At 37.6% G+C, this 11,871-nt stretch overlaps 1 protein-coding gene across 2 annotated transcripts; it reads left to right on the top strand.

Annotated features, from left to right (window-relative positions):
• The first annotated feature begins 789 nt into the window (after window positions 1-789).
• Window positions 790-11,648, top strand: LOC104246329 (uncharacterized). 2 transcript variants are annotated; one of them, XM_009802134.2, is made up of 8 exons: window positions 790-983; window positions 2,075-2,930; window positions 3,081-3,461; window positions 3,578-3,659; window positions 3,805-3,871; window positions 8,630-8,815; window positions 8,927-8,987; window positions 10,995-11,648. In XM_009802134.2, the coding sequence occupies exons 2-8, from the start codon at window positions 2,117-2,119 to the stop codon at window positions 11,159-11,161; spliced, it is 1,758 nt and encodes a 585-aa protein (XP_009800436.2). In that variant the 5' UTR covers window positions 790-983; window positions 2,075-2,116; the 3' UTR covers window positions 11,162-11,648. The 2 variants fall into 2 exon arrangements, with proteins under 2 accessions (XP_009800436.2, XP_009800437.2); XM_009802135.2 differs by having other exon boundaries at window positions 826-983; window positions 2,086-2,930.
• The last annotated feature ends 223 nt before the right edge of the window (window positions 11,649-11,871 follow it).

An 11,871-nucleotide genomic window follows, 5' to 3' on the forward strand; every position in this document is an offset into this window, starting at 1 on the left:
TGCAGAATCATAAAGAAAAATGTATTCTAAATGAGGAGAATTTACACAATAATGACAGAATATCATACACTCAATAATTATTTTTCTATTAATATTTGCAGACTTGAAGCAATAAGAATGAAATAGTAAAACAAAGAATATATTCTAAATGAGCTGTCATTAATTATTTTCTTTTTTTCATAAATATTCCTACAAAGGACAGCTCCCTATATTATTATATATTATGTTATTTGTTATAAATTATTAATTAAATATTAGTCAACTGTTAAGTTTATAATGCCACTTATCAATTTGTATTATTTGAATTTTTTTCATAATAAAAGTATTTTTACTTGTTTGTTTCTATATTAGGAAAATAATTAACAATAATTTTTATAAGTTATTCTTATTATTCTTTGAAGATTTTCTTTTACAGGGTTTCATCCTATATTTTGCCTGTTAAATGGGATCAACATTTATATTTGTAGAAAGTTATCTAATTTTTTTTTAGAATTCAATTATATTATTTAATAATATTAATTTATGTAATTTAAAAAAAATATTTATTCATTAACATGGGAAACACGCGCAAAGCGCGTACCCTAAGATTAGTAATTTTATAAACCTAGACCACTCTTTATGCCTGGGGTCCTAAAAATGGCTAAACTTTAAATTTTTTGTAAGCTTCGACTACTCTTTAAACATGGTGTCCTAGAAATGGCTATTTGTGCACTTGTCCCCGTTTAAAGCCACTTTTCCAATATACAGGCCTGAATAAAAGATCCATCCGTTGATGTAGAATCCAGCCCAGATTTCCTCTGGCAGTTATGGCGCACGAATTCAATATTTGGACCCAAAACATCTAAAACGACAGCACTGTCGATTGCGCGACCATCACTCTTCCTCGGCCGCGAAATTCTTGTGATCTCCTTCTCCGGCGAACTTCTTGCGATCTCCTTCTCCGGCGAACTTCTTGCGATCTTCTTCTCCGGCAAATATAGTTTGTACGCTCCTCTATTTTCTATTCTCATTCTATATCTCCATTCTTTTCTAACTTTCAGCTACATGTTTCTCATGTGACCAAAAAACCCTACTTTCTGTTTCATATGATTTGTAATACTAGAATAGAAATTGTATGGTTTGAATTGCTTCGTGTTAGCTCCAGCTGTACTAAATAAAGGCTCAAAATTCGATCTTTGTTGCTCTTTGTTTTGCTTGCATGTTAATTTGCATTTTCATTTGTTTTCATGTGACAATTGCTACAAAGTTGTGACCTTTTACTGATCTGCTCCTAAATATTTGTAATCAATTTTATGAATATTACTCTCGCGAAAGGTCAAAGTGAAGAAGTCCTTAAAATATGAATTGTTAAAATATGTCTTCTAACGTTTGCTAAATCCTTCAAATGTTGACCACCATTTTATATGTCGATATTTGACTGGTGTCTAAATGTTGAATTGGCTTTTACATTATATTTGTGATACTGTGATAGTGGAAATAATATTGAAGTATTGGTTGAAAAGTTAGGTTAGATAGAATAAACATCGCGCCTTTATTTTCAGTACTTGAAAGTTGTGAAAGCGTATCATATAATTTGGACAGAGGGAATTATCACCAACCATTTATAATTTGTGTCTTGAAGTATGAGGGTTGAGGGCATTGAATGAACATTTACCTATCTTTCCAATTACCCACACCACATATTTCAGACTTCAGAGTTCCACCTTTCATTATTTAAGTTATCAAGATCAACTGATCTAAGATACCACTTAAATCCAAAACAGACTGGCCAATCAAAATTTGCAGTTAAGATAGAAGTTCATTGCAATTAGTGCATGAAGTGTCACATATCCCTTTTTCTTGAGCTCGGGGTCAAACATGTGCAGGGTTGCCGTACGTTGATTTTCCATTTTGAAATTTACATATCTCTTTTTTATAAATTTTTCTTCATAACTTGTGGTTTGTGGCTCCCGGATTAAGACTCAATATCTAGTCAATCAACCGCTCTCATTGTCAATCCACCTTATGTATAATGCGCTTGAATGAAAGTTGGAGGATTTTAAATAACTGATTCACTCTGGCTTGTTGTTGTTAGTGATCCACCAGGTGCTCTCATTAAAAGTTTCTGCATATCTAAATGGACGCAAGTTCAACTGAAGCTTCTGTTACGAAGAATGCAGAATTGTTATTAAACAGGAAAAGAAAAAGGGCGAGGAAGAAGGCTAACAGAAAAGAAAGACAGCAAAGGTTGGATCAAATGCTGCAAAATCTGGAGGCTCCTAGAAATGAAGAAAGTTCCATTGAAGACATGACTAGTCTAGAGAATTCTAGCACACAATTGCTTCCTCTAGGACATCTAGAAATACAAACGGAATCGGCCACAACTCTTTTGGAAAAGAGTGCTGGTAGGAAAAAGAGACGGAAGAAGAGAAGTGTGATGAAGGCGATGAACCAAAAGGGTGAGCCATGTAGCATGGTTCAGACCGATGTTCCCTCAAATCCAAGCCTGTCGGATAGTAAGCATGGAGAAGTAGAAAATGGCCTACTCAATCCAAACATTTCAACTCATGACTCTGCATCTTCCGAGAGGAAAGTAACTGAGACATTGGGTATGACTGATGTAAACTTATCTCTTTCTGCTCCTTCATCTGATTTAGTGAATGAACAGGACGAGCCAGAATTGCTTCCTCTAGGACATCTAGAAATACAAACGGAATCGGCCACAACTCTTTTGGAAAAGAGTGCTGGTAAGAAAAAGAGACGGAAGAAGAGAAGTGTGATGAAGGCGATGAACCAAAAGGGTGAGCCATGTAGCATGGTTCAGACCGATGTTCCCTCAAATCCAAGCCTGTCGGATAGTAAGCATGGAGAAGTAGAAAATGGCCTACTCAATCCAAACATTTCAACTCATGACTCTGCATCTTCCGAGAGGAAAGTAACTGAGGCATTGGGTATGACTGATGTAAACTTATCTCTTTCTGCTCCTTCATCTGATTTAGTGAATGAACAGGACGAGCCAGAATTGCCTAACTGTGATGATATTGCGTTATCATCAAATGTACTGAACATTTTAACTGACAATTTTCCTGCTAATATATCAGATAGGGGACTTGACTCTCTGACGGGAGTCCAGAAAAAGGAAGCGAACACAGTTGCTCAAGAAAAGAATCATGATTCTTGTGCTGAGCGAGCTAAAAAAGATAATGCTAAGGTTGCAAATGATGCAATTGAAGAAGTTTCATTATTTGAAGCTGGAAGAATTTCGGTGGAAAGCTGTAGTGAAAGGACTCAACTCACAGACAAATCAGAGTTAATCATGCATTTTCATTCAGCTCCCATTAGGCCAGGTGATTTCCGCATGATTGGAGGTCCTCGTATGAGGAGAAAACTTCTCATCCTCGATGTTAATGGGCTACTTGCAGATGTAGTCAATCCACCGCCAAAGAATTGTAATCCTGATGCATGTTTCTCAAGACGGGCAAGTGAGAATTGATAATTTGCTTTTTATTTAATTGCATTATCGATCTTTCAATCTTACTTCATTCACAAGATGAACAACGCACTGTTCTTACGTAGTACTTGTCACTTTTGTTTGCAGTATTCAAGAGACCCTACTGTGATGAATTTCTGAAATTTTGCTTTGAAAGATTTGACGTGGGCATCTGGTCTTCTAGATCCAAGTAATCGTTGATTTTGAAGTGCTTATTTGAATTTCTGTCATCTTCCTGACTTGACCTTTTATATTTTAGCCCGGTTAATGATACAGGTTTTTCTAATGCATTTTATGGTTTACTTGAGCATTAACTGGAATACATGTTTGTGCAGGAAGATCATTGTGAAAGTGGTGGATTATTTGTTGGGAAACATGAAGCATAAGTTGTTATTTTGTTGGGTAAGCGTTCTTCCTTCTACAAATAGTTCCATATTCCTCCTCCTAGTTGCACCTTTTTTTTTTATGAAGTAAGTGGTGTATTAATAACAAAAGCATCCAGTGGATGCACACATTACAAAATAAAAGAAGATATCAGCTCCTAAGCAAAGCAAAAAAATCTATCATGAGGCCAGAGAGCTGATAAATTCCATGAATTGGTCAGGGTTCTACATAGGGGAGAGTTTAACCCAACAAAAAAGAGTGACCAACCATCTAGCCTTGAGTAGGTATCTAGCAGTTGAGATGCCATCAACGCATCTTTGATTCCTTTCTGTCCATAAGCACCACAAAATAGCAGGAACCATACACCAGATTTTCTTGATGGACTTCTCAACTTTCCATGAACTCCAACTCACAAAAACTTCCTTGACACTGCATGGCATTGTCCAACGCAATCCAAAAAGTGAAAGAAACATGGACCATATGTCTGTTGCAACTGGACAGTGAAGAAATAAATGGCTGATTGTTTCAGAGTTGCTTTGGCACATATGGCATCTGCTAGCAAGCTGAAAACCCCTTCGGATGAGATTGTCATGGGTTAGGCATGCTTCATTTAGGGTTATCCTGCAAAAAGCACTGACCTTTGGAGGCATTTTAGTCCTCCAAATTAGTTTCCGGGGCCACTGATCAATCATTTCCTTCCTGGAGCCTAAGGTTTGATAGCTAGCTCTGACTGAGTATGCACCACTCCTACTGCTGCCCCATCTGAGTTTATCCCTACCTAGAGTAATGGTTGAACTATTGTGGAGGCTGCCAAGAAGTGCTACCAAGTCATCAAACTCCCAGTCATTCAGATTTCTTCTTAAGCTTGGATTCCATGAGTTAACCTCCCAATTCTGCACAACTGTAGAGTTTGGGTTAGTAGCAATAGAAAATAGTCTTGAATAAGCATCCTTCGGTGTTGTATGGCCTAACCACTTATCTTTCTAGAATAAGATATGTTCCCCATTTCCCACCTGAAGGGTTGAATCAATAGTGAAGAAATCCCACAGCCCGTCCACAGCCCACATCCATAGTTAGATCTAACAGTACACCAGTGATTTTGACAACCATACTTAGCTTGAACCAACCTCCTTCCAGAGACCAACTCCTTCTCGATTATACCTCCAATGCTATTTCATTAGCATGCTCTTGCCATGTAAAGCCAAGTCCTTTACCCCTAGACCTCCAAGTGATTTAGGAAGTGTTACTTTGGCCCATTTGACAAGGTGAAATTTATGGTTCTTGTTGTTGCCTTCCCACAAGAATGAACATCTGAGTTTATCTAGCTGCTTTTGAACTTTGACAGGAATTGGAAAGAGGGACATAAAATAGGTTGGTATGTTGTCCAACACATTATTTATGAGGGTTAGTCTGCTGCCAAGAGAAAGATATTGTTGCTGCCAGGACGCCAGTCTTTTCTCAAAATTTTCAATGACCACATTCTATATCTCAGTTGATCTTTGTCTAGCATCCAATGGAAGGCCTAAGTAGGTGGTAGGGAATGAACCTGTACTGCAACACATTATATCAGCCAACATCTCTAGTTCTGGGACCACATTTACAGGGTAAATGACACTTTTTGACATGTTAATGTGCAGCCCTGACAAAGCTTCAAAAATCAACAGAGTAAGATTGATATATTCAACTTGAGACTTCTCAGCACCACAGAGAATGAGGGTGTCATCAACAAACAATAAGTGAGACACTGAAACTGTTAAGCCGGAGTTGTTGCCAACATCAAAACCCTACATCCAATGCATTAGCTTTGCTTTTTCCAGCATTCTGCTAAGTTCCTCCATCGCTAGAATGAATAAGAAAGGGGACAAGGGATCCCCTTGTCTCATCCCTCTCTCAGGGGAGAAAAAGCCAACAGGGCTTCTGTTAACAAGAACAAAATATTTGACTGTGGTGAAGGTATATCTAATTCATCTGATCCATTTTTCACAAAATCTCATCTGCCTTAAAATTGAATTGAGATACTGCCAATTGATTTTGTCAAAGGCCTTCTCTATATCAAGCTTAAAGAGCACGCTAGGTCCATTTTTTTGCCTCCAATCCAAGATTTCATTAGCAATTAGTGCAGTATCTGTAATCTGTCTGCCTTTAATAAAAGCATTCCGGTAGCCAGAGACCAACTTCCCGATCACCTTTTTAAGTCTCTCGGTCAGCACTTTTGCCACGATCTTGTAGACTCTACTAGTAAGACTAATAGGTCTGAAATCTTTGAGTTCAATTGCTCCTTTCCTTTCAGGGATGAGTGCAATAAAAGAGGCATTAAATGACTTAACCATGTGACAGTTTCTATGGAAGTGGTTGAAAGTCCCCATGACATCTAGTTTTACTAGTATCCCAACATCTTTGATAAAAAGCCAATGTAAAACCATCAGGCCAGGGCTTTTGTCAGGTGCACAAGAGTTGATAGCATCTAGAACTTCCTCCTCTTCAAAAGCAACTTCCATGGCATCCTTCTCCTCATTGTTCAAACAACCCAAGCCTTCAAAAGTACAACTAGGTCTCCAAGTTTCATTCTCAGAGTATAGATCTTGATAAAAATCTAATATCACCCTTTTAATCTGTTCCTTTTCTTCGATGATATCCTCTCCCACTTGTAGTCTGTCAATGCAGTTATACCTCCTGTGAGAATTGGCTACCTTTTGAAAGTATTTTGTATGTCTGTCACCCTCTTTCAACCACAAGCATCTTGACTTTTGTCTCCATGATATTTCTACAACCTTGGCTAATTTTAGTAACTCCATTTTTAGCTGAAGGATTTTATTTGTTTCAGCTTGAGTCTGCAGTCTTCCTTCAGATGCTTGTTCCATTAATAATAGTTCTTCCATAGCTTTGTTGGTTCTGGTGCTAATTCTACCATATGACTCCCTGTTCCAGATTGCTAAATCCTTCTTTAGAAGTTTCAGCTTTTGGGATAGTACAAAGTCAGGGGAGCCATTTACCACATAACCCTGCCACCATTGTTTGATCATATCACAAAACCCTTCATGTTGTAGCCACATGTTTTCGAATTTAAAATAAGAAGGTTCAGAAGTCCAATCTCCACTTTCCAAGGAATAGGCCTATGATCAGAAACAACTCTAGGAAGGGCTAGTTGTTGAACTGAACCAAAGAGATCATTCCATTCAGAAGAGATCAAAAACCTGTCAATTCTTGATGCCTGTAAAGAATTTTCACCCCTAGCCCAAGTGTAAAAAGCTCCCTGTAAAGGGAGATCCACCAAGCCCATATCTTGAATGAATCAGAAAATATTTTCATAGCCTTTATCTTCTTATACAATTAAACCTTTCATTCTCAAAACGGCATACATTAAAATCTCCCCCAATAATCCAATTATCATTTCATAAACCCCTTACAACAGCTAGTTCTTCCCAAAATTCAATCCTCTCCCAGTTAGTATGAGGATGATATACTCCTGTGAAGCACAATCTGAGATCAATCTGAACCTCTTCAAGCATTGTAGAGATAGAATACTTCCCTTGCAAAGAGTCAATGCAATTCCACTGTCTTTTATCCCATAGAAATATTACCCCTCCTCTGTTGCCACTAGCCTTCAACTCAGTCCACTCGACCCATCTCGAGCCCCAAATCTGCCTGGCTATAGCCACAGAATAAGTTTCAGTCTTGGTTTCTTGCAAACACAAAATGTCAGGTTTCCACTTTTGAATAAGTGCCTTAATAGTGCTTCGCTTGCTCTCATCATTGAGCCCCCTTATATTCCAGCTAATAATTTTTGCTTTCATTCTAAAAAGCTTTGTGAAACCTGCTCCTGTCAGACCCTTCACCCTTTTCACATGTAAGTGTGCATTCCAGCACCCTTGCTTCTCTTTCCCCCTTGTTCTTTGGTTTCTTCCCCTCACTTCTTTTTCCCTTTTGCAACTGTATTTGTGATTGCCTCTTTTGCTCCATTCTGAGGATCATATCAAAAATTTCATGTTCAAATCCAACTGAGTTAACTCCGAAAGCCTTGCATGCTTTGGTCATAGCAACCTTGGTCCAATGAGAGGTCTCAATAACCATTAAGCAAAAGAGAAGCAAAGAATAAGGAGTATGATTTTTCCTACCACTTTCTTTCTTTGCCTGGGGAAAACATCAATTTCTTGTGTGATCTTTTGGCCATTTCCTACACTGATGCATAAGGAATTCTTTGTGGTCAGCCAGATTGTCAGGACTCTGATGGGTCACTGTGATTTTAAAAAGCCTTCACGAACATGGGAATAACAGTATCAACTGTATGAACACATGGGCTGTTTTTCCCCCTTTTGGAACTGATTTTTCCCCTTTTGGAAAAGAAAAAAAGGGGGAGGGAAAATTATATTTGACTTCCTTCTCGTGACTATATTGATCCTACTTCATTTATACTTTACCGGTTACGTAGCTTGACTGTGCCCTTGTCTTGGCAAAGATAGCAAATTGTGAAAGAAGCCACCTTTATTGTAATATAGGAGAGGGGGTTGCTGGTGAAAATTTACCTTCCTATGTTGCATTAACTTTCTTAACTAAAGTTTAGTTCATTCTTTTCTTTTCTCTCAGCCCTGCCGTTAAGAAAGGTAAAAGAAAAGACAAAGAAGGAAAAATGAGACTGCAGTCACAGGATGATGCTTCCCTGTGACTGTTGATGTGTATATGTGTGTGTGTGTGTTTATATTGTTTGGTATATTTCCTTTACTGTTGGTTCCTTCCCTCTTAGAAGAATAAGCAGTTTCTATTTACTAAATTTCGCAGGATATGTCACATAGCACTCAGACAATGTTCAAGACACTTGATAACAAGCATAAGCCCTTGGTTTGCAAGGAGCTGAGCAAGGTGTGGGACAGATATGATCCGAATCTACCCTGGGAAAGAGGGGATTATGATGAATCAAATACTTTACTATTGGATGATTCTCCGTACAAGGCCTTGCTAAATCCTGTAAGCTTGACACCACCCTCTTTTTGGCCTCAAGACTAACGCTCAAATGACCCCTTCTGACTTGGTATTTCTTCTTGTGAATGTCACTACTTTATGCATGACCTTCCTCAGGCGCACACTGCGATATTTCCTCATTCTTACAACTTCAAGGCCGAGAATGATGATTCACTAGGTGAGACCCCTATGGTACTGCTTAATACTTGATAATTGTTTTCCTTTTCATGTTTGATGTGCGCCTTTTAGTGGCTATTAGAACTGATTCCCACCATCTAATAGTGTGAGCCGCAGTGGGTTTAGACACACTTGCCGCTTGATTTCTTTCCTTGTATGATTATTTTACGTGTGATGCATATGAGCAACATGCGAAGTTAGATTAACATATGCAAGCAACAATCTGCTAGTGGTGATTCATTTGCTATGATTACTAGTATTACTAAAAGCCATCACTCTTAAAGCAATGAAGCGAGGGGTTATCGCTTCATTGATGAAGCCATGTGCTTCAAAGAAGTGTGCGATTGCAAAGTTATCCAAATGAAAAGCGGCGTTTCTTTTTTATCAGCAAAAGATAATTATTAAAAAAAAATGTTAGGCAAGTGTTTGCATAATTTGTTACTTTGGTGCAAGAGTAGTCTAATTGATAGTATTGATCACTACTTGGACTTCCTGGAGTTGTTAGGAAAATGTTGTAACTAACTGCATGGATATTCCCTGCAGTATTTTGTTTCTTTTTGGTACCATCTTGATACTTCGTTAATAAACCTTTACCTTATCAAGAAAAAAATGTTAGGCTGTACCAAGATAGTACTGAAGCATTACAAAAGGTGTAAAAAGCGGCGGTTCTTTAGATCTCAACTTTGAGGAGTTGGATTAATATTGGTATTATGGTATATTGGATGCTGAAATTAGTTCGGCCAAATACGTAGATGATCCTTTAAAGTTTTTTTTTTTTGAGATGGTTTAAAGTTGTCACCACTTTTCATAGACACCTCAATTGAGGCCTTTATCTATTGAACACCTGAGTTTGGCAGATCAAACACGATAACATGGGAAAAAGAAACCAATAACACGACACTTGGCTTTAACCCAAATTTTTTAAAATAAGGAACCAAGGGAAACAGAACAACCTAGTGGAACCATTTTTTTTCTTGATAAGGCCCATTGGAACCATTTTGATTCATCATTACTTCATTAGTGATCACAACAAGCCACCAACTGTCTTCTTCACTCTGCATCTCCACCACCACCTCTGTGAGACCTACTCCATCCACTACCATCTACTACCTTTTGTTTTCTTTTTCAGACCTTTTCACAAGTACCTAACATGCATTCATTTTCAAACCTTTTCACAAGTACCTAACATGCATTCATTTTCAAACCTCCAATATTCTTCCTCCTGAACAGCCTGTCACTGCTATAGTCGCACCAGTCAACAACTTCATTCTTTAAATCTCCACCTTCACCTGTAACCTCAATAAGCTCCATTTCAACTCCATGATTTCACTCGAAATACCACCATTGCTGCGCACAGACCACAACTGTGCACTATCGCATCTCTGTATTATTATATCTTACTAGTTTCTTATAGCGAGGTTGTCTTTGTTTCCAAGAATTTGAGGAGTTATATTTACAAAGTTAATAGCTTTCAGTCAATTTTTGCAATTAGGAGTTCTTTTGAGTTATGGGCTTTTCATAGGACATGAGTTTTTCAAAGAAGCACCAAATGCTACGAAACAGAGTGGTGAAGTAGGTAATTGTTGGAACTACTATTCTAGCTCCTTTCATCAATTTCTACAAAACAAAAAGAGGAGTCTGAACTAGTGAACATGATGAAAAGTGTTCAACAACTCTAACAGCGAGAGATCCAAGGATACCATAAAGATTTTTGTGCCCACCAGCACCGAGGGATTGGAAGACAAATCTGCTCCACCGTTGCCCATGGCCAATTAGTTGTCTCAATTGCTATTTATTATAGTACTAAATTCATGTATGTTTGGCAATTTTCTTATTTTTCATATATTGTGCGCTTCTCATGTCTCACTTCAAGCATCATGGACCTTTACACCTTTTGCTTTTAAAAACACTGATAATTGTTCAAATGAGTTTTTCTTAGAAACTTCTAATATATGTTGGTATAAAATTGTGGAGATTTTGAAGATTTAAAAGTTGCACAATTTTGTAGGCCCTGGAGGTGATTTGCGAATTTATTTGGAAGGGTTATTAAAAGCCGAACATGTACAGAAGTACGTAGAGCAACATCCATTTGGTCAGCGGGCAATCGATGATACAAGCTCAGATTGGAATTTTTACTCTGATGTTCTTTGCAGTCTGCTTGGTCAATCAAGCTAAAATTCTTGATATGCTCTTGTATAATTTGCATGCGAGAGAGACATACTGTGATGCCAGACACCATAAGAACAGAGGCTTGCTTTCGGACTTTTGACAATTTAAAAACAGATAACTGGTCCGAGCTGTGTAGCAATCACAATAATGTGGAATGTGGTGGAGTTTCTTTGAACTCATCGACGGCCTTCCTTTAGGAGTTGATTGATTATTTGCCTGCTATTTTTTAACAGTATCGTGTTAACTTTCTTCATTTTCTTCCTCTCCCTCCTTTTTGGGGAACGTTTAGTTGCTTAGGCTTCTTTCTCCTGTTGATTATGTAATATTATCTGCTTACTTTCATGATCCCTCTGTCTGCTTTCAGGGTAATGATGCTTTTGTAGCTTAGGCTTTCCTTTAGCAGCTTGGTTGGATAGTTGTTACCCATGTATTATATTGTATTGGTACTCTAAATTCAATAGTTTGGGTTGTTACTTAAATATTATTTATCTTATATTGTTAAATCTTTTTTTTATGTAACGATGAAAAGAGTCAATTTGGTACATGCGTTATGCGTGAAAACCGCGTCTATTAATAATAAAAATGTATATAACAAGAATAAATTATGTATAATAGCAGTTGGCGTTTAAATAGATCCAACATGCATATATTGGTCAAACATGAACAATTTAATTAGTTAAGTTAGTCATATAGTATTTGTATATATTGTATTAGTA

This window comes from Nicotiana sylvestris, chromosome 2 (assembly GCF_000393655.2).
Source record: "Nicotiana sylvestris chromosome 2, ASM39365v2, whole genome shotgun sequence".
NCBI lineage: Eukaryota > Viridiplantae > Streptophyta > Magnoliopsida > Solanales > Solanaceae > Nicotiana > Nicotiana sylvestris.